Raw genomic sequence first — 21855 nt, forward strand, 5'->3', positions numbered from 1 at the left:
TGGTCCGACAGCAAAACCACCTTAAAAGAAGAACTGAAAGCAATGAAAATTCAGTATACACAATTTTAATAGACAAACATTTGAAATGTTAGATGATATAAAAGCAAATCAACGTAAATAACATTTATGTAGCAGTTATCACATTTCATATGAGACATGAAATTAAAAAAATTACTACCAAAACCGTAAAAATGTTCTTCTGGATAAAATTGGCACAGACATTGTAGGCACATGTGAGAATGATCTTCAAAGCAAGAGTCTAAATTAACTTCAGTTTTTGAGATATTTTAGAACATATTTGATTTTTTTTTCCATTCTTCCACATTTATTTAGCATATTACCTACTTCGTTACCTAATTTCAACCAAAAAAAAATGTCAAACTGAAGGAAATATTTAAAGTCTTATTAAAATTTGACCATGAACGAAAAGTCAATATCATTTTTCACCTGATGGCGGTGCTATAAGAGAGGGAAAAGGATCCAGAGTGGAGAACAGAACCAATACTAACACTATGCAACACTACAACCATGGCTAAAAACAAGTTCATGGTAAATTTTTACACAGTCATCAAAAACACAAATTCAGCAGAGAAACATATAATGTTGCAGCTCTGATAGTGACTGACATAAATGCTCTGTGATAAAATGGAATTACATTTTTGTTTAGACATATTAAGAAGATATAGAGTCCTGTAAAACATTAGTTCAACAACAGCATAATAACTCTTTTACAATGCATTACAATCAAAAAGATTTCCAGCAAAGCAATCTAAGAATCTGACCTCCACCAAGAAACAAGCAGCCATTTATTATACCACAAAGTGACGCATCGTTTGCGTGTTGATAAATGTGGGAAAAATACGATTATTTCAGTCAATTTGGGACATTCATAACTTAGCAGATGAAAGGGGACAACTTGTATCAGTGAAGACAAACTTGTTAAGGAGTGAAGCTTTTATGCTGACGACTCAATATTGAGTCCAAATTCAGGGGCTATCCCCATAAAGTCTGTACTCAGAGGGTTAGGTTTCCAAAGTTGGCCCTTTTGGAAGTATTACATTTGGACTCAACATAGATGACCAACCATTTATTAGAAATTAAATGAGTCAGATATGTTTTTGTTATTTTTCCATAAAGACTACTAATCACTAAATGAAGGTTTGTTGATTTTGGAACAAAAAAAAAACAACCCTTTTTTAAACTTTTGTCATTTAATATAAATCTGTTTTTAATAATACGTGGATTTTTTTAAATTTTAGTTAATGTACAGAAACAAAATTAGAAAAAATGTGTCTGTCCAAATATTTATGGTCCTGACTGCATATAGCCATTAACCTTCCGATGCAACATGTTATTTTGTCCGTGCTAATACGTGTCATCAACCCTGGTCCTCAAGATCCTCTGTCCTGCTTATTTTCCAGACTTCCATGTCCTGCCTGCTGCTACTTACCTGGATCAGGGGGGTTTAGTCAATTAAAACCGAAAACGACCACATAATAGCAGACACTGCTCCAATCATGCTCTGATCTTCCCTCACTCGTGAACAAGACCCAAGATATTTAAACTCCTCCACCCGGGGCAGGAGCACTTCAACCACCCAGAGAGGACAAAGTACCTTTCTCTGGTCAAGGAACATGGCCTCAAAGTTGGCAGTTCTGACCTTCATCGCATCAGCTTCACACTTTTAAAACACCCCAATTGCTTGCAGGAGGTCCTGGCTAAATGAAGACAACAGGACAGCATCATCTGCAAAGAACAGAGAGGGACTCCTGTGTTCCCTTAACCAGACCCCCTAGCTGTGCCTACAAGTTCTGTCCCTAAAGATTATGAACAGAGTCGGTGATGGAGCCCTGCCAGATTCCAACTTGCAACGGATATAGTTAAAGATAATCAGCAGTGAGGGGGCAAAGGGTGAATGGAAAGCAAGCAAGGTGGTAGATCTCAATGACCAGGGTAGGAAACTCATCTCATTGGCTTCTGCATGCTAGAGCCTGTAGACGTAGTGAAGTTATGCTCTAGTTTTGGGCTACATTTCATTTGTCTTGATAATCTGTCGTCATTAATGGGAATATTGAAATTAAACGAGTTTCCGTTAGGAAGTCATGGGAAACAAACATGGATGCATTAACGTCCACTGAAGTTCCTAACACACTTTGTGCTGTGATTAACATTTATGTGTGTGTAAAACAATTTGTTTTCTTATGATGTGAATTTAAAAACAGTAAAATGTCCAATTTTGAGCTTAAGTCTTCACAAATGATTTCTTACTTCAAGATTATCTTCAAATTTTCAAGTTAGAAATTCAACTTTGAGATGCTCCAAACAAAAGCTTCCTACCAAGAACTGTAACTTCTGAGAGCAAATTCACCTTTTTGTCCTTTTCCGTGTTCCGGACAGTTTTGTTATAAATATCAGGCGATTCCCTTTTCCTCTGACAGTTGTATTCTGACCGAGTATTCAAAAAAAACATTTAAAACAAAATATTGCCCTTTTCATTTCACTTTCTATAACTAACGCTACAGGCAATGAGGTAAAATGAATCCAGGTGGTAACTCATGCAAACATAAATAAAGTTCAAATCAGGCGCAGCAAAGACGTTATCCTGATGCGCCTGCAGGAAAACTGCTGAAGGAAAACTTAGAGAGGTTAAAACGTTACTGCATCATTCTATTTTTCCTCCACTGAGCGCTGAGCTCAGAGGAAGCTAGCTTTTCTGTAACTCAAGAACCTTTATTGCAACAGCTGAACCGCCTTGCAGCAGGTCGCAGCATCGCCGCTCCATAGACTGTAACTGAGGTAAGACACTAGTGAACCTCTGGATGAATCTGCTGACCGTGTTAGTGATCTCTCTGGGAAGAAAGAAAAGTTTTGTGTGCAGCTTCAGAGGGAAAAACTTGTGTGTCCTCGCTGGCAGCTCTCCAGGTTCTGCAGGTCCTCCAGCATCTCCTCGATCAGCGGCGGCATGGAGCCCGGGATCTCCATCTTTAGTGACACCACTCTTTCAGCTCCTGTGGAAACCAAATGAGCATTTACCACTCACTTTGACATCTACAAAATCCACCCGGAAGCCTCTGCTTAGCAAGTTAGCAGCGTCGTCTGAACCAAAACCTGCTCACGTCACTCAAAGCATCTCGCTCTCATAGTCTGAAAGCTGCAGGCAAAGCCTGACCTTTAGCGCTGATGCTGCGTAGGTCAGTGATCTTCATCAGGGCCTTGGGGAACATCAGGGGCATGCTGGGACGCCGCTTACGGGAGTAGATCTTCAGAGCCTCCAGCAGGGGCTCCTGCAGAACATCCACCTTAGACGGCTCCTTTAAGTCCTGGCGGTCTACTCAGAGGGAAAACAAAAACGAGTCTTTCATCCTCACCGCTGGAGCGGCGGAAGCGCTTCAAACCGTCCTACCTCCAGAAACCAGACAGATGGCACTGAGAAGCCCACTTTCCGTCTCATCCATCTCCAGCGGCAGCAGCTGTCCCGCAAACGTGAAGACGTGATCGGTCAGAGACCCGAATCCGGCGTTGTGGATCTGAGTGCGGGTCAGAGTCAGCCCATCGGAGAAGGTCATGGTGTCCTGATCCGGAGTGTAGCGAGTGCAAATTCGTAAAATCTGAGGAGAAACAAAAATGGAAATAAAAAGGTTCACATGTTCTTTGCTTCCAGCTGTTGGGAGAAACAGATGTTCTTTCATCTCCCTTTCATCTAACGTGCAGATAAATGTTGGACAGAAAATCTGGAAGGCTATTAAATTCTAGACTATAAAAATAGACAAGAAAGAGGAAGGAAAGGCATACCGACTGGAATTTACTCTTCCCAATTCTGATACATTTCTGAAGCGGCAATTGGGCGGGACAAAGTAAAGTTTGAAGCTCTGTTGGGTTCAAATGACCCTAAATGTGCTAACAAATAGGCGTCACAAGCTATATATCCATATGCTCATTATCTATATAGAGTGTTCCCATCTAAAAAAAACATGCATTAGACAAAATCTGCAAAAATGTCAACTATATCGATGTTTAAAGGCTGTAAATCCCCTCACTGCACACATTTTCCACTTTTCTCTGACAGAAATGAACATTTTCACAATTTTCTCTCTTGTTTAAACTCTTAAAATTTATTTCTTCTTAAAAAAATAAGGAAAATAAGTCCAGTACCATAGAATGAAAACATAGATCAGATGGCAATCAAAGATTTATGTAAGTTTGGCAAAAATAAACTCACTCTGTACAGCAGAGAAGAAACATAGAACACAATGCATTGTAAAAAAAAAAAAAAAGAATATAAAATTGCACAAGAAAACTGTAAAAAAGTGATATAGCGAGGGATTACATTTTGAAAAAAAGTTGTTTTTGTACTCATTTAAATCCTAATTTATCCTAACTTTCATTTCTTTATGTTTTTATTTATTTATGCATTTTCGCCAACAGTCTGAAGTCCAATAATGGGCGAATTCACACACTAAGATCACAAAATTTCACAAAAGCTTTACAGAAATATGCCAAGTAAATATAAAAAAACGCTAAATATAGAACAATAAAACCGAGAGGTTTATTAATTCAAATTTTTATTGTTAAAATGACAAATAGCATATTACACGCACAAATATAAACAGAAAAAAACAACGCACTTTTGAGTTTATCAATAAACAACTGCCCGACACAAATGAGGATTTAGAAGACAAGTTGAGGAGAAGACAGAATATTTACCAGGATGTCGAGGCAGGCAGCTTTGAGCAGAGTGATCTGGTCAGCGATGGTCAGGCCGGTGAAGCCCGGCACCCGCTTGGCAAACTCCACCACCTTTACAATGCACTTAGTGGCAAGCTCGCTGAATTTGTCCCACAGGCCGAGGTCCAGCTGGATCCGGTGGTCTGAACTGGAGTTCTGGGGAAGGAAAACAACACGGGGGGGGGGGGGGGGGGGGGGGGGGGTGTTATTGTGGAGGGAGGGGGACACTTTTGCATGATAACATGTTAGAATATACATACAAATGCATTGTAACTGCTGTTAACATGCAACAAATGAAAAAATCATAAAGTGCTTTTTGTTAGTTTATGGTATTCCAGTTAAAAAGTGAACATCATGCGCAACCAAACAAAACCTGTTGATTACCTCAAATCTGTTTGTTTTTTTGAATTATAAAAAGGTCAATAATGACATAACTTCAGTGCCAGAGGAAATATGTTTTTAAATATAAAAAGTTATTTATTAATATTAATTAATTTATAAAATAAATTAATATTTCATCCATTATCAGTACTTTAATCTTGTTTTATTAATCTTTTTAATCAATGTTTTTACTTTTTTTTATACAAGAAGTGGACTATTTGATACGCTTTGTGATGTGTTGTCATGGTAACGGCTACAGAACCTGCACATGGCTCTGCTGCAGCTGATGCATGAGGACCGACCACCGCAGAGTGCTAAATAAATAATAAGCTATACCTTATATTACATATTTCACTGGTTTAAATTGCACATCTTTCCGCTTGGAGTGTAAAAAGCCACACAATCAGTCTACGTCTGTCACTGTAAATCTTTTTTTAATTTCATAATAAGTACAATTTTTAAAAGAAGACACCAAAAGGGTGTCAGGGTCAAGGATCCGAGTTGTTTTTTGGTCTCTCTTTTTTGTGGATTTCAACACAGAATGGTCATCCTAAAACCTCCCATGCCTGAATATCAGCTCTAAGCTCAGCTTTTGTTTGCAGCAGGTAGCAGGTTACAAGACTTTTTTAAGGAAATTACATAACTGATATTTTTGTAGTGACGTCTCGCACAAACTTAATTTTGCATCATGTCCACAACATGACATCAGTACATATATTTATATATATATTTTCCAGTCGGAGGAAGGCTACCCGTTCTTCCAGTTCTGACTCATCCTCCTCTCATTCAGGCTTTCAAAAAGAAAACTCCACCTCGCCTTACGATGAAGCCTGAAATGTCCTCATAACTCTGTTTAAACACGCTTTACATCCCATGGATTATTGTAATCTGACTCATCATACCCAAGAGGAACCTTGCAGTTTTTTTGTTGCTGATAGAGATGTCTTCAGTGGAACATGATGGATTAACTCTTCACCTAATCATATTCAAACGTGGATCTACAACATGACATTTCCACACAGTTCTGCTGCTGGTTTCAGCAAAAGCTGAATTCAAAGGCATCTACGTTCAACGGAACAGAAACGTGCTTTCGAGCAACCACCTCCACTGAAAAGTCTATGTAAATGCGCGCATATGCACGTTTTGGGCTTCTGCCTTCGCAATTCTCACATGCACGCATCGCTATGCCAGTTTTTTTAAGTTTGTTTTTGCGGCTCTACATACAAAAGACTGGAGCAAGATTCTCCAGATTTGCACCGCTTTGACATTTCACACCAACTGTGAGGAGGCGCGCCAGTATCAGGTAGCAACAGACCAGTGTGAACACCGTACGCTAAAAAGCGCGTTGAAGAACCCACGTTCAGCTCGTTCTTGAAGGCGCCACACGTGCCCTAGCTGTGTGTTCAGAATGAGTTCAGAGCTTTAGATTGCTGAAACTCACTGTGGTGTATTTTCCCAGCTGGCAAAGGGAGGGAAACGTCTCTCTGTGAGCTCTGCAGATCTTCTCCACGACGAGGCCGAGCTCTGCCGTCAGCTCGTATGTCTCCATGATGGTCATCTTGACCGCCTCCTTCTTCGCCTTCCTTTTGCTCCGGTCATTTCTCACCGCTGAAGAGGAGCACATGGATGCAGGAGAAGTTTAAACTGATCTTGTGGTTGTGTTATTTCTTTAACTAATTTTTATTCTATACCAGGGTTCCTACAGACGTACAAGAAGCAACAGACTAACTTCCAGATTGAAGTGCGTTCAGAAACTACAGTAAAAACAGGTCAAAAATGTAGATTTCCCTTAAATAAGCACCAAAAATTGCTATTGAGGTAAGAAAAGGTCTTACCAAGAATTCCTATTTTTGAGAAAAAAGATGTTTTCTCAAACTAAGAATTTTTTGATATTGGCAGTGAAAAATAAATGATAAATGAAAAACTAAAAGGACTAAAACTGTTCAATTAAATCTACTTTTTTAAATAAAAAAATGATAAATTTTACAGCTATAGTAAAATATTATAAATGTTTACCTTATAAAAAGATAATACATTTGAAAACAGAAGAATTTTGATTTGAAGGACATGAAATTTTCCAAAATCCTCAATTTAGAACAAAAGTTAAAGAAAGATGAATTCATTCGTCATTTGCGTTTTACTGCAGCATATCAGGTCATGGGACTGATATTCAACCACAAATCAAAGACACTAAATCTATAAACACATTTTTTTAACCCTGGAGAGCCCAGGAACAACTATCCTTTAGGGTTTTAACGTTAACTTGTCTTTTTTTTTTGTTATGTTCATTTTATTGTAGCAGCAGTTAACAGCAGCCAAAGAAATTAAAAATAACAATAATATTTAAATGCGTATTACTCCAAAAATATGAACAATAAGAAATGTCAGTTATTTTGTCTGTATTTTTAATAATATGTGTTTTGTGAATGTGTCGTTTGCTTGAGACTTAAATCAATTAACTGATTTATCGATTGATTAATTATTTTACCATCACACTGCAAAAATTGAATCTTCAGAAAGAAAAACTACTCTTGTTTCAAGAAAATTTCTCTTTATTCTGTCTTGTAAGAAAAATAATTGTAATAAGAAAGTTTTTCAGTGCTAAAATGATCTCAGTTTAGAAAAGTATGTCTTAGTTTTTCCAAACAATTCTTGGTAAGACCATTGTTCTCACCCCATTGGGAGATTTGGTTTGCTTAACTAAAGGAAGTTTTAAAAATTCTAAGAATTTTTGACTTATTTCCAAGGGGTCTGTTTTTGTAGCGCAGAAAACCAGAACCTTGAACATTATTGATGGAAGAAAATAAAAAGCTTTTATTTTTGTAAAGCTGTGTTTTCCCATCAGTGGTTAGTTTGGAACGGATGCAGAAAAAAAACACAAACTACACAAAACAATGGGTCATGTGACCATAGTGACAGCCATCTCTATCAACGTCTGAATTCTCATGATTTAATTCAAGTGAAGCTTTTGTTTTAAATTTAGGACAAACTTTTCCAGAACTCAACTTTTGAGCAACGACAGCTCCGTTTTGTTACCTGTAGAAGTAGTTGTTAATTTGGGTTTTGCTGCATTTTTTATATTTCTATCTGGTCATTAGAAATATTGTGAAATATTTTGATTTTTTTGTCATATGACCGATGCAGATAAACTGTGTTTTTTCTGACCAAACACTGTAAAACACAACTATAATTCATAACAGAGTTGAAACTCTTATATAACAGCAAAGGATTGAAAGGGAAACAGATAAAAACTTGTTATTCACAAGGAAGAAATTATTATTCACCCACACCTATTCCTGAAAATAATAGTTTTACCGCCAAGCTACAGGAAGTCAACATGTCCTACTACAAATATTCAAAATATGCATCGCATGCAATTCAGGAACGCATGAAAACATTTGATTTTCTGGTTGGAGCTGATGGTTTTAGTCCTTTTCCCTGCAGTACATAATTCTGTTAAGAGGCCAGTTCCTCACACCTCCACCCTAATCCAGCACAGATCAAGGGTTTTCATTTTGGGTGAAGGCAGGCGGCTGGCGAGGATCTGTGTGGGTCACCAGCGAGCACGTGAAGCGGGGAAAACACAGCCTAACCAGGTTAGCCTTTTATAATTGCTCGCTTTAACCGTGTCAACATGTTTCAGCGCGTCCCACTGACTCGGCTCTGGCAGCCACACACATGTCAGGGGAGCTCAGGATTATGCAACACCTCCGTCTCCCAGCTCCTCCTCCTCCTCCTTCCCCTGGTTGCCCTACATGCAGCCGTCATTGTGAGATCGTGTTACTCCCACACACAAACTCACACAGCCAGGCAGGGTGCTGTTACATAGCATACATCTGTCTGATCCATGTGAGGCCTTTACGTAATGTGTCTGAATGTGGATGAGCAACAATGAACATGTGGCAGGGTGGATCTGGCGCCGCTGACCTGGTGCTTGCTCTCCAACTCCCCACCCCCCCCGGTTTCTGCAACATATCAGATTCTTGCTTATCTAGGTCGGTGCTGTGAAGGTTTCCTCCATGCAGCGAGGCGCTCCAACGCCACTCAGCTTCATCCAGGAAACTGGCCGTTTGATGGAGGAGATCTGAGGCCAGTCTGACCTGATTCTACTGAACCGTTTGCTGCTCCACATCCAGATCCAGCACGGTCCCGAAGGTCCATCTCTGTATTCCTTAACCGGTCATTCTGAACCTCCTTAAAATTGAAAGGAGTTCAGTCAAACTCGTTTCCTCAGTACACTAAAAATAGACCACACAGTTGTTTAGTTAGGGGTTTAGTTAGGGGGTTAAGGAGTCATAGTCTGTAAGAAGGCTTAGAGTCATCTGACTGTAGATGCTTTACATTTTCAGACAAGTTTGATCTGAAGATGTTGAGGTTCTCTTTGGGAGTGACCAATCCAGAGTGGATCCATCAGTGGAAATGACCATGTTAGAGGTTTAGGAGATAAATTCAGGGAAGCAGATGGAGATGTTTAGAGGGGAAACGGTGATGATGTTGGCGAAAGGATGATGAGGTTGGAGCTGCCAGGAAAGACCAAAGAGGAGGATCATGGATGTAGAAGAGTGAATTATGTGAGTGAGGAAGATGCAGACGGTAGATTAAGGCAGATGATTCGCTGTGGCCGTAACCCAAAAAACAGCACAAACGGTAAAAATAATTATTTTTGGTATATGTGTTTGAATCCAGTGGTACCCGATCCCCGGGCCACGGACTGGTACCAGTCTGTGGGACGGCTGGCCGCAGAAAAAACTGTCTTGTCCATTTTAATTTCAATCTGATTTTCTTAAAGCGGCTGCACCAACCGTTAAATTAAAACAACCAAGCTAGCAAAGTAAAAAAAAAAAACATACTATGGATTTATTGTGTCAGTTGTTCCCATAGAACATAATAATAATGCAGAACATTCAGCAACCAGCTGTCTACCGTTACGAGGATGCTGCTAATAAAGTTGTTCAAACTGTAGATTCTCATTTACCGTATTTTCCAGACTAAAAGTAGCCCTTTTTTTCATAGTTTGGCAAGGGGTGCGACTTATACTCCGCAGCGACTTAGAAATAAATTGAAATAAATACATTGTTAACCCTCCTGTTATGTTCATTTGTGAGGAACAGAGATGATGTTCCTGGGTCAATTTGATGTATGAGGTATGTTAAGTATTAAGAGTATGTTAAGTGACTCAGAGAATCAGCAAACCTTTTTTTACAATAAGATCTTGAAGGCTAACAACATAATATTCTATATTCCAATGATTTCATAGATTCAGAAATGCAATAAAAATGACAACTGTTTCTACAAATACAGGATGAAAACAGAGTATTAGTTGGCCAATGATGCTTCATGAACAGAATAAATAAATAGGTATGAGAAAGAATTACTGTGAAATTATGAGATAAACAGTCTGTTATGATTGTATCATATGAGGTTGTGCAAGTTATTAGTTCTTTGTCTCAGATTTTGTCAAATAAATTTCCCGTCAAAATGCGACTTATAGTCCAGTGCGACTTATCTGTGTTTTTTTTCTACTTTATAATGCATTTTTGGGCTGGTGCGACTTATACTCCGCAGCGACTTAGAGTCCAGAAAATACGGTATTATATTTTGAAAATATCAGTTTTAGTGGCTTCTTTATATTCGTACAAAAACACCTTAAAAGTTGGACGTCTGATTGTTTCGCTTCCACTTTGTTGTGGTTTAGAGAGAAATTTGGACCAAATTTTAATGGTTCCTAAGTGAAATCTAGAGAACAAATCAAGTTCAAAGCAACTGCAGATATTTTACAGAGGATAACGATAAAATGTACCATTGAAGGTTAGGAAAAACTGCAAACTCAAAAAAAGAAAAAAAAAGACCGGTCTATGAAAACATTTATGTATTTAATGTTTAAATTACATCTATAACATCCTCACACCTGCTTCCTGATGCTGTTTAGATCTGCTGGTGCCTGTTGGCCAGGACATTATATTTTCCATCCCAACAAAGTTTCCAATTTCCAATTTATTTGTTTGGAGGATAAGCCCCTTGAGATGTGTCATCTCGTTTTCAAGGGGGTCTTCGGGTGAAATAAAACTTTGGATTCATAAATGTTGGAATTACATCCTGCCTGACCTTAAAAGAATGATAATTACCTCCTACCTCAGTAAATCCTGAATTATGGTCGATTAATATTGTTTTGGAGTTCAGCTTGTCTAGTAGCACAAAGACCTGAATATAGAAACGTTTCAGCAGAAGCTGTCTGACGGATCTGAAAACAAAAACTCTCATCGTGCTGCATCCAAATCACGGCTGCTCAGTCCTGGTCTCCCTGCACCTTTTGCTGCTCTTTACCTGGATCAGGTGTGCTCAGTCAGTCAATTGGAACATGAAAAAACACAAGTCAGCAAATCAGCAGCAATGGGGAAACAGAGCGCTGGAGAACAGGTAACTATTATTAACTAGTTCTGGTCTAAATAAATAACGGAAAAGAAAATGTCTATTTTAGTCTGAAAAGATCCGATAGACCTCATAGCAGCTTTGAGCCTCCAGAGAACCACAGAGGGATCCATACACATGGAGAAAACAGTGGAGAACCTTAAGAGGAACGATGGACCAAAATGAGTCCAAGAACACCACCGAGATTCATCCAGAAGATCATAAAGAGGAGTGGAAGATAGAACTAGACTCAACAATCAGAAAGAGACATTTGGACAAGGATGGATCCATGGAGAGTTCCAGGAGAAAGGAACTGATGATCCACAAAAACGTCCGGAACATTCTGGACCATCTCGACTCATGCGAACCGGCATCAGAACAACACTCGGACATGGCGGAGGCAGTGTGATGGTATGGGCTGATTTGCAGCTTTGGGACCTGGATGACTGATAGAAATAGAAATTCTGTCCTGAACAAGAACATCTTCTCGGATAACGTCCTCCAACAGTTCAGGAGCTAAAGCTCAGGAGCACGTTGGTTCTGGAGCAAAGTGATGATCCAAACACCGCAGCAGGTCCACCTTGGAACGTATCGACACTTAAATGTTAAAAAGGTTTTGTCTGATTCTGGTTTTAAATATTCTCTTTCGTGACCTTGAAATTTAGTTTTTGCCGGAAAACCCTCACAGGTCTGAATTTAGACAAAAGGAATTCACCTTCTCCTGATGTTTGCACACAAGGCCTGGCAGGTATGGAGAGCATCTGCTTGATCACAGTCAGTTTCTTCAGATTTCTTTAGAAAAATATGATTAATTTTTGTAATTTTGAGAACATTTCCCTAAAGCCAACATCTACTGTCCTTAATTGACCCCGGAATACCATCAGATTCCCTCATATCTTCTAGACTTTGCAGACAGAAAACTTTCACATGTGAATTAAACTGAAGATGTAGGATTTGACCCGGAGAGTCCCAGAACCAGACGGAAGTGCAGACTTACACTCTTTGGACATTCCCACAGCGAAGCACCTCTGCAGGCGGCAGTACTGACAGCGGTTCCTGGTGATCTTATTAATGATGCAGTTTCTGTCGCGGTGACACGTGTACACCATGTTCTTCTGCACGCTGCGGCGGAAGAAGCCCTGCAAGAACACCGGAGGAGGGGCTTAGCAGGGATTCACTTTACAAACAAATGAAAACGTTATTTCAAACAAAAACAGGAAACGTGCTTTAAAAGTTGGACTAAAATAAACTCTGATGAGGAGCATGTAAACAAACGGACTCTACTAACGAATTTCTGTAATTTATTCAAAAAAGTGACATCATTTTATACAATCAACGCCAATAATGTCTGCGTAGAAACACAAAAAACAAGCAATTCCCATAAGGAATAACTTGAAACTGTATAGTGAAACACTAAAGAGATGAACTTTTAAACCTGAATTCTATCAGGAGAAACAAAACAAGAAAAAACGGATTAAATGCTAAACCAATTACCAAATTTTTAATTAAATAAGAATTTGGTTTTATATCACAGACCAAACTAAAAATGCTGTTTTATTATGGGTCTGCTTTTATAAGTACCATTACTTTAATAAGTATGCAGGAAGATGTGCAATTCTGCACACACAGTACAGAGCAAAAGTTTGGACACACCTTCCCATTCAAATGACTGGGAAGGTGTGTCCAAACTTTTGGTGTGTGAGACAAATATATGCTATTAACCATGGCCCAGTAATAATAAATTTATATCAACTTTGCAATGCAGATGTATTTATGAACATGGATAAGAAGCGGTCTCATGTTCTTGAGGAGCTGCTATGTCCTTGGTTAGCCACTAGTTATCTTTTTTCAGAGTTTTTCAAATCAAAGTTATGTCTTTACCCTCTTTTATGGTCCTGTACCAACCTTCTGTTGCACTTGAGAATATTCTAGAGATGAAAGTACGAATGCATGTATTTATGGGTTCTATTTAATTCCTTACAAAACAACAGAGGCGATATTTATAGCAGTGTATCATTATTACTGTACAGATTCAACACTCATCTGTGAAATTGCACACTAGAAAGCCACGCCCTTTATATCTAAAGATATGACGGCTGTTAATCCTGTATGATTATGTGTTGGAGGTGGTGAGCAATAGCTTCACTCTGTGGTAACCGCTGGCTTCAGATGTTGGAAAATGACTGTGATGCTCAGTCATTCCTGGGAGAGTCACTTTTTCTATGCCAAAAATAAATCGGAAAAGTGGTCGTTGACGGTGTGTTTGGCTCCACCCACCAAGGCTTGCTGTTTGTTATGATGCCAAAGGATGGGAGACATTTATTGTCCAAAACGTTTCTTTTTGGTATCAAAATACTTTATCCTGAACTCCAGCATAAAGGTTGAATTAAGCCTTTGTCCCAACTGCCCTTACGGGTGGATATGGACTGTCTGCGGGTGAACATTGATCAAACCTGTACATGGCATGAAAGCATAGTCTCCTTTGTATCCCCCCCTCCCCCATTGCTCCCAGTAGAGTGGTTTGTCCCAGGAGAAGGCCCCATGCCTTGTCCTTCCTCTTTGAGTCCTCGTAAAATGCACTTTTTGTGTCATAGACGATGTCGTGTTTCAGTACTTCCAAAACTAAACTTGTATTGTCCATGGCAAAAATGGCCACTGGTGTTATCGCGTGGGCATATCACCTTGAATGTGAAATACAAATGTATTCATTTTTATTTCAAAAGTACAGCAGACATTTTTATTCTGAAACACGGACCTGTTTCCTGTTTCTCCAGCTTTTTCGTCGTGTCAACAGATGAGTTTTGTCTCCTGCGCGAAGGTTGCATTGCGGAGGGACAGACATCTGGCACAAAACACGATGGTGGAGATGTAAATATGAACATTCTATTCTTTCGTGTTAACTTGCCGGAGACGTACCGCAGCCTTAATCCAATATGTAAGGGTTAGTAAGGGTAAAGTTGGTGAAATGTGGACGCGTTGTACGGACAATTCATTTTTTCAACCCCCCAAAATCTTGTGAACTCCGCAAGGAGCCCATTAGTGCTGTTCACGTGATAAATGTGCACTCCTTATTGAAAAATGAAAGCCGTAAGCGTGTCCAACTTTCATTAGCCTGATGAATACTTCACGATCCACTTTCACATGCACAACAATGGTACGTTCCATTTTCATGACGTCCCTTAAAGTGGTCGTCCAAACCTCAAGGGAACCCCAGTGTCCGCTATGGCCCGTACCACACCAATACCCGCAGTCCCGTCGACCCGCTCCATGTGACTGCGGCTCAACTGATCTCTACACAGTATATTTGATAATTTACACTCACCAATAACCCATTATGCCCAATACGATAGACTCAATAGTTGACATTGAGTCCTGTGGTGAAGCTCAACATTTAGAACTGCACTGAAGGAGACACGATGGAGGGAAGCTCGGCCTCGGTACCTTGCAGCCTTCGCAGGCACTGACTCCATAGTGGTAGCCGGAGGACTTGTCCTGGCACACGAAGCAGGGCTTGTAAGTGCGTGGAGGAGGAGGAGGGGAGGCGGGACTGGCGAAGAGGTCATCGGAGCTGCAGTTGGAGCTCTGGCTCTCCACCGCTGCAACCACACACGGAAAATAACGAACAGGAAGGTCAAGAAAACGTTTCATTCCATCCTAAAAAGCTTCCATCGTGAGTACGAAAATCTTAGGTTTCTATATTTAATCGTGAATGAGATATATATATATATATAGAGAGAGAGAGAGAGAGAGAGAGAGAGAGAGATTTTATTCCAGACTCAAAGAATACACAAGTTAAGAGGCAGCATATGAAAAACCACAGTACTAAATTTGAAACAAATTAATTAAAAAAAAATAAGAATAAAATAAAAAAATTAAAACCAATACATACCACACCATATGCATTAGCTACTAGGACAAATAAAAAGACAGTCCCTCTAGTGTCTCCACAAATTTGACTGGAAGCGTATATGGCACTAAATCTAACATAACTTTTAGCCAAGGTGAGAGTATTCTTTAAAGCCTTTAGCTTAGGATAAACCTGGACATGAGTGAGCGCATACAAGCCAGAATACATTCAGATTTGTAGATATTGTGTATATGAAGGCCGTGTCACACACCAATTATGTAGATGACGGTGATGTATGTGTGCTAAACATGTGCTAAACATCATTTATAAGTTTTTCCTGCATTCATTGGTGTGCGCAGATTTCTGTCATGTGTTTCAGCAAAAGGATTTTTATGCGGTTTGGTTTAGACCTGTTCAAAAGTTTTGGTCGGTTAAATTAAACAATTAACGCGCCTTTTTTTTTAACACAGTTTATAAACAATTATGCGTTCCACGTACAGTTCCACGTATGTCTAATGGACTTTTCATGCATGTACCAACAACGTGTAACTAATATCACCCTCAACGTATGCACGAATCAGGAATAATCACACACGGTTCATGTTCTATGTTGATTTACATGTTCTTTGCTTTGTTCATTGGTTCTTCTTCCGTGTTTTTAGCGTGGTTCATGTGTGATACATCTGGAAAAATTTCATCTAAAGACCACAACTTATCTCCCTTTTTCCACGTAGATTCATGTATGACCAGTTTTCATCCCTGCAATATGGCCAAAATGGATGCAGTGGCTGTGTGACGAGGCTTTTACAATGTTGGACATTTTCTTTTGAGCTTTTAAATGTAGTTTGCTCTGCATAGAGTGGAGTGATTTTTCTTTTTTTTTAAAGAAAAAAGGGACATTTGAGCAATATTTTTATGGCTGCATCATGCAGAGGAAATGTAAAATGGAGATGTCCCTCTGGTTTTTAAGAGCACAACTGTATTTTTGGATAGTTTAGATAAAGGTCTTAATAAGGTAAATACTGCATAAAAATGGGCAGCTTTGAACCAAAGTGCTCAGATCCTGAGAAACCGTGGGCTCCCTGAGCAGAGCTGGGACACTGTAGTTGTCATTACTGCTGGCATGAGTAGGGTTTTTTTTGGGGTATTGCTTGGATGTTTTTTTTTAGGTATATTTAATATTATTTCAATGCAATTCAATGTATTTTTATTTAAAACAAATTTTTACATACCTGAGGTTTAAATATAGACACCACAACCATACAGGAAACCAATTAAAACATAAAAGACAGTCATATAGATTAAAATTACCAGTAAAACTCCCATAAAAATAAAGGAGATTATTTATTCTGGTTTTAACTCTTTTAATACTCTTTTCGTTTGTTCTTGTCTTTAATAACTGAAATGCTTTTTATTTAGCTGCAAATTAATTAGTTCTCATTTCTTATTGTTAATGACTAAATTATCATTTTTATCTATTTATTTTTTAGCTGCAAATTTGATCGCAGTATATTATCGTTTTAAAATAAATGCAGAACTGACCATATGCCATTGACAAATTAGGTACTATCCATCGTCCAAATACTTTAAATAAATTATACTACTGTAAAATTGTCAAATAATAATAACTTGTTGTATGAGTGACAATGACAAATCATCTTTCTATCCATCCGTCCATCTATTGGATCAATTTTCTACATTTTTCAGGCTGAATAGCTTTAGGCGAGTTCCTTCCAGGTTTTTTTTAAGGTCAGAACCAAAACAGATGCAGTCCATCATGTTCGTGTTTGTCTTGAATTAATTATAGTAGGTGAATGTTTTGTTGCTGTTCGTACACCGCCCGTTTCCTCCTAGGCAGGACTGCCACTAATGCCGTCACAGCATTGTGCCCTTTCTCCTTCCATGACCTTCAACAATAAGTGTGAGGAGACGTCTGTTCCTGCTCCACCATTAACTCCACGCCGCGTCTACATAGAAAGCCCTGAGAGCCATCGCCCTGATTTTACACAACCGCCTCTTTCACAGACTTTAGTATCTGTACAAGAACACAAATAATGCTTTTTGCTCTTTATTTTATTAAAGTTTATTGTGACATTTGTCTCTCTGCTGATCTCAGTTACTATAACCAACAGAAACTATGTCCTAGAAAACGACACAGTCTTGTAAAAATTTGGACTAAAAACCACATCTCCATGATTAAAAGACCAGTGGGAAAACTCTGGCAATTGATCAAAAGATAACCGGAGCAGAACTTGAAGCATTTTTCTATCATCTCTATGCTGGAAATTTAACAAAACATTGTTATGAAAGATTTGCACAATTTCTCTCACAACTGAATGAATCGTAGGTTCTTTAGTTCCCGTGAGACAGGAAGTGATAAATCCAGCCACATGGTTTGGCGTAGTCATTCCAGTGATCTAAGCTGACACTAACATTTGTGGGACAACTGGAAATTCTGCACTATTATTGTCAAATTAATGTATGTTGTATGTTTTTAGATCCCTTCTGGTGGTAGATTTCTGTAAGCTCCTCCCACCAACCATATACGCCCTCTGCAATTACATGAACCTGACCCAATTATCCAAATGAGGTCATGGTGTGATCTAGCGACCTTTAAGAAAGCCAACGGCAACAGTGAACCGCACTGCAGATGAATACAGTCATTTTTTTCTGTTTTTCCACAGTTTACATAAACAGGATTAATCAGACAGGAAGTCATCTGGAAAGAGGAAAAAAAAGCCTGATCTCCAAAATGTTAAAAGAAAATGCCACATAGATTTCACAGCTGACCCCTCCTGATCTTGGATGAACAGGTGGAGCTTGGAAGCGGGACGAGCAGACTGAGCTTAAACCTGCCTTATCCTGCGTCCATCTGAGTGATGGGACTTTTCCTGAAGCGACGGCAGCCCTGGAACTAAATCCGGACTCATTACAGATTAGAGAGCCGTTCAAGGAACGCATTCAAGGCCCGGAAAAGTATTTTATCAGCGACACAAACTCAGTGTGGATCTGGGAGACAATGAAAACTAGATGGTGTTTTTTTTAGCCTGTTTGTGTGAAGCTAAATTTACCATTAAGCCAAAATAAGTCACTTAAAGTAATTTTATCATTTTAATTTGCTATTTTTAAGTCCACAGTTTGAACTGCACTAAGTGACTAACCAGCTCCACACTCTGACAAAATCAACTAACAATTATCATCTAAATATAAGCAGAAAAAAAAGATCCAGCGTGAAAATCTGTAAGGTAAAATTGGTAGCAGAAACAACATTTTTTACATTAAAACACGTGAAAAACTCTGCAGCTAAAAGCTAATTTCCAAAGAAAACTGCAGCTGGCCTTCATTTTCATGCATTATTATTATTATTACGTTTATTCCTGACGAATGCACACACAGCTCCGCACGCACTATCTGCTCCAGAAACAAGCATGAGAGTGGATATGAAGCTGATGCTGGGAGGGAAGTCTGCAGACATCTGTCCAAACCGAGCAAACGCCTCCTTTTTCCATGGAAACTCAATTGTCAGAAGGTATTCAGAGAAACCCACTCAAGCATCTTTCCGCTCTACCCTAAGGGATGGGGGCCTTGTCATCCATCCTGCTGGCTCTCCAATCATCTCCACTCCTCTGGTGGAAAAAGAAAAACTACATTTGGAGGAGAGGCAGAAAATACCAACTCCACTGCATCCATCCAACCCGCGGCCTCTGCTTGAACCCGGAACCGGCGTGACAAACGAGGAAACCCCCATGAGGCGGATGGTTTCCTCCGACGCCAAACAATGCAGGAGCGAGCCATGAGCCCAACTGACTGATGAGGGGAGGACTGGGCGGCAGAGCCAGAGCGGCGGGGCGGCTAAGTGATTCGCTCGGGGGAAGGGGCCAAACAATTCCCAATTTAGTTGGTGTTGTGTGATGCGTCCCACCGAGCCTTTAGAAAAGACGCCATTCGCGCATGCTTTGGGGGTGTTAACATTCAAGGTTGTATAGAAAAAAGAATCAAGACAAACACTGAGATTTTAAAAGCGGTCTTTCAAAACTGATCTGAGCGTTTCAAAGACTTGATTGGTTGTTTCATCTGCAGCTTCCTGTAGAAATTAGAATTCAAAACATCAACTTTATCACATATTAAGCAATAATCCAATCCAGGTTTGAAATAAAAAAAACACTAAATCTTATCTGGTTTGATTAATTCAAACAAGATTTGCTTCCCACAGTTCCAAAAAACAAAAACGTAATGCTTTAGACGTTTTAAGCTAGTAAAGGCTGACTTTAGTTATCTTTTGTGAAGTAATCCACAAATTTATAATTAAAAAAAAAAAAGAAAAAATTCGAAAAGGCTTCACATTTCTCATCTATTTGAGAAGAAACAACAGTTTTCTGGAGTCCTGGCCTAAATTAGTTACAAAAGAATTCGCAATGCAACACGATAAAAGCATCCAAATTCTTCTGTTAGTTTGTGAAACCAATGTACATAATATGTACAAAATATTTGAACATAAATGGAAGCTAACTTGAGTTTTATTTCTTCTTGGATTAAGATTTTAAGTGTTTGATCATAGGCGTTAAAATATAAGTTTCCATGTTTTTGCTTATGAATATGTTTTTTTTCCTCCACATTTAAAATATTTGTAAACCAAAATATGATGAACATCTTCAGCATGCGTTTTCCTGACGTGTGTTTACACTTTGCTGCTGGTTTCCAGTTGCCGGCTGCTGCTGCTGCTGCTGCTCTTCCATCTCTGGGATCCCTGGAGATCCCCCTGACCCCCTGAGCTGATGACCGTCCGGTGAACCCGCGGCGACCCCAAACCGACCGACCGGCTCTAGTCTGTCCCAAACACAGTCCCCCCCCATGGACCGGCTCAGAGCGGAGCAGAACTCCAGATCAGCAGGGATACTTCTTCTTGAACTACTCTGTTGTTGTTTTTTAAGCAATAAAGAGGTTGCGCAACATTATTGCATAATCTCCCTCTCTTACAGTTTTTGGATTTTTTTGAGAAACGATGTTTCTCCTAATGATGCATTTTTTTCTGTTTCTCTTGTAAGAAAAAAATCATGTGAATCCATTTAGGTTTTCCTTTTTGTTTAAGTATTTTTGCTTAAATTTCAGCTTAATTTAAAATCAAGGCAAGTTTATTTGTATTGCACAATTCGTACACAAAGACATTCAATTAAGTGCTTCACAGAACAGGATTTTAATATAATACAACAGTGTCCGAAGAATTTTAATTTTAATTGAATTTGAGCTGGAATGCTTGAGAAAAATAAGGTTTGAAGTGAAACAGGACTCTTTTCTTCTTATCCTTTTTTATTATTTTAGATGCTTTTCGTGCACATCACGTAGATTATGCAGCCAATATGACAAATTAGATAAAAACGTTTAAATAAATGCAAAATATTTTGGCATAATAAACACTATGGTATCAATGATGAGCTGCAGAAGAATTTTAAGGGAATTCGGAGTTTTTACGCACGCGTCCGGAAGGATCAGATGTGAGGTTTTCTCGTCTCCATCGACCTTTGCGTAAATTCAGACGTCCGTCTGTACCTACACTGAGAGCAGCGGTGCTCCTGCCAGTCCGAATCGATCAGCTCCGGGAAGAACGCCGCCAGATCCTGGTCCCGGTCCCGCTCCTGCAGGGTGCACGCGGGGCTGGACGCGGAGTAGAAGTCTACGATCTCTCCGGGACCGAAGACGGGAAAGTCCATGAAGTCGAACATGATGATCCGCGGGAAAATCCTCCAGGATGAAAGGCCACCTTCCCGGCGCGCGCCTGCAGGAGTTTGGAGCTCGGAACCGGGGGTGTTTGCCGCGCCGTGCTGCTCTCGGAGGGGCGTGAGCGCGTAATCCCGCAGCTCTCAGCGCATCCAGGTCTGCAGGTTGTTTTGCATAACAAAGTATGCAGCGGGACTTCTTAATCTTATCTGCTCTTTATTGACAAATGTCTCAATTTAACCTGCTTCATACTAGTTATGTCAGCGCGAGCGATGGTGTTACCTAATGTATGCGGCTGAACTCTCCGTGAACCGCCTCCGCTGCTGCCCTTCACATGACCCAGCCGCTGTCTGACATCATCCTGCGCGCTGGAAACCACCAGCCTCCAGAGCCGCAGACCAGCAACCCCCCCGCAGCCCGCACTCACTTTTAAAGAGAGGGGGCCTACATTACCCACAATGCACCCTCCTCAAAGGTGTCATCTTTCATTCCCAGCAGGTTAGAAGAAGTTAAACAGCAAACACGTTGGTCCTCAGAGAAGATCAGATCCAGACCTTCAGATTTGGTTTGTTTCGTGCAAACTGGATCCGTCAGATTAAAAATGAAGCCACTTGTGAAGGAAAACTATCGTCCAAAATTCCTGCTGAATAAAGACCCACTACTTGGGTTTGCAACACGTTCTTGTGGCGTTTTTCTGGTTTATCAAGAAAATTCAGCCAATAGGTGCATTTCGAGGTACAAATCGTTGTGAATCAGCAGTAGACAAAAAAAAATACTCT

The 21855-nt window shown here is 39.7% G+C and overlaps 1 protein-coding gene across 2 annotated transcripts; it reads right to left on the reverse strand.

Moving 5' to 3' along the window:
- Nucleotides 1-49: 49 nt before the first annotated feature.
- LOC101155959 (retinoic acid receptor beta) lies at nucleotides 50-21336 on the reverse strand. 2 transcript variants are annotated; one of them, XM_078933266.1, is made up of 9 exons: nucleotides 20913-21099; nucleotides 14956-15110; nucleotides 14270-14356; nucleotides 12512-12653; nucleotides 6548-6714; nucleotides 4705-4881; nucleotides 3404-3608; nucleotides 3170-3328; nucleotides 50-3008 (listed from the first exon to the last, which is right to left on the reverse strand). In XM_078933266.1, the coding sequence occupies exons 1-9, from the start codon at nucleotides 21079-21081 to the stop codon at nucleotides 2881-2883; spliced, it is 1389 nt and encodes a 462-aa protein (XP_078789392.1). In that variant the 5' UTR covers nucleotides 21082-21099; the 3' UTR covers nucleotides 50-2880. The 2 variants fall into 2 exon arrangements, with proteins under 2 accessions (XP_078789392.1, XP_004078439.1); XM_004078391.4 differs by lacking the exon at nucleotides 14270-14356 and having other exon boundaries at nucleotides 20913-21336.
- Nucleotides 21337-21855: the final 519 nt, after the last annotated feature.

Source organism: Oryzias latipes, chromosome 16 (genome assembly GCF_053564925.1).
Source record: "Oryzias latipes strain Hd-rR chromosome 16, Olatipes_Hd-rR_3.1".
NCBI classification, from domain to species: Eukaryota; Metazoa; Chordata; class Actinopteri; order Beloniformes; family Adrianichthyidae; genus Oryzias; species Oryzias latipes.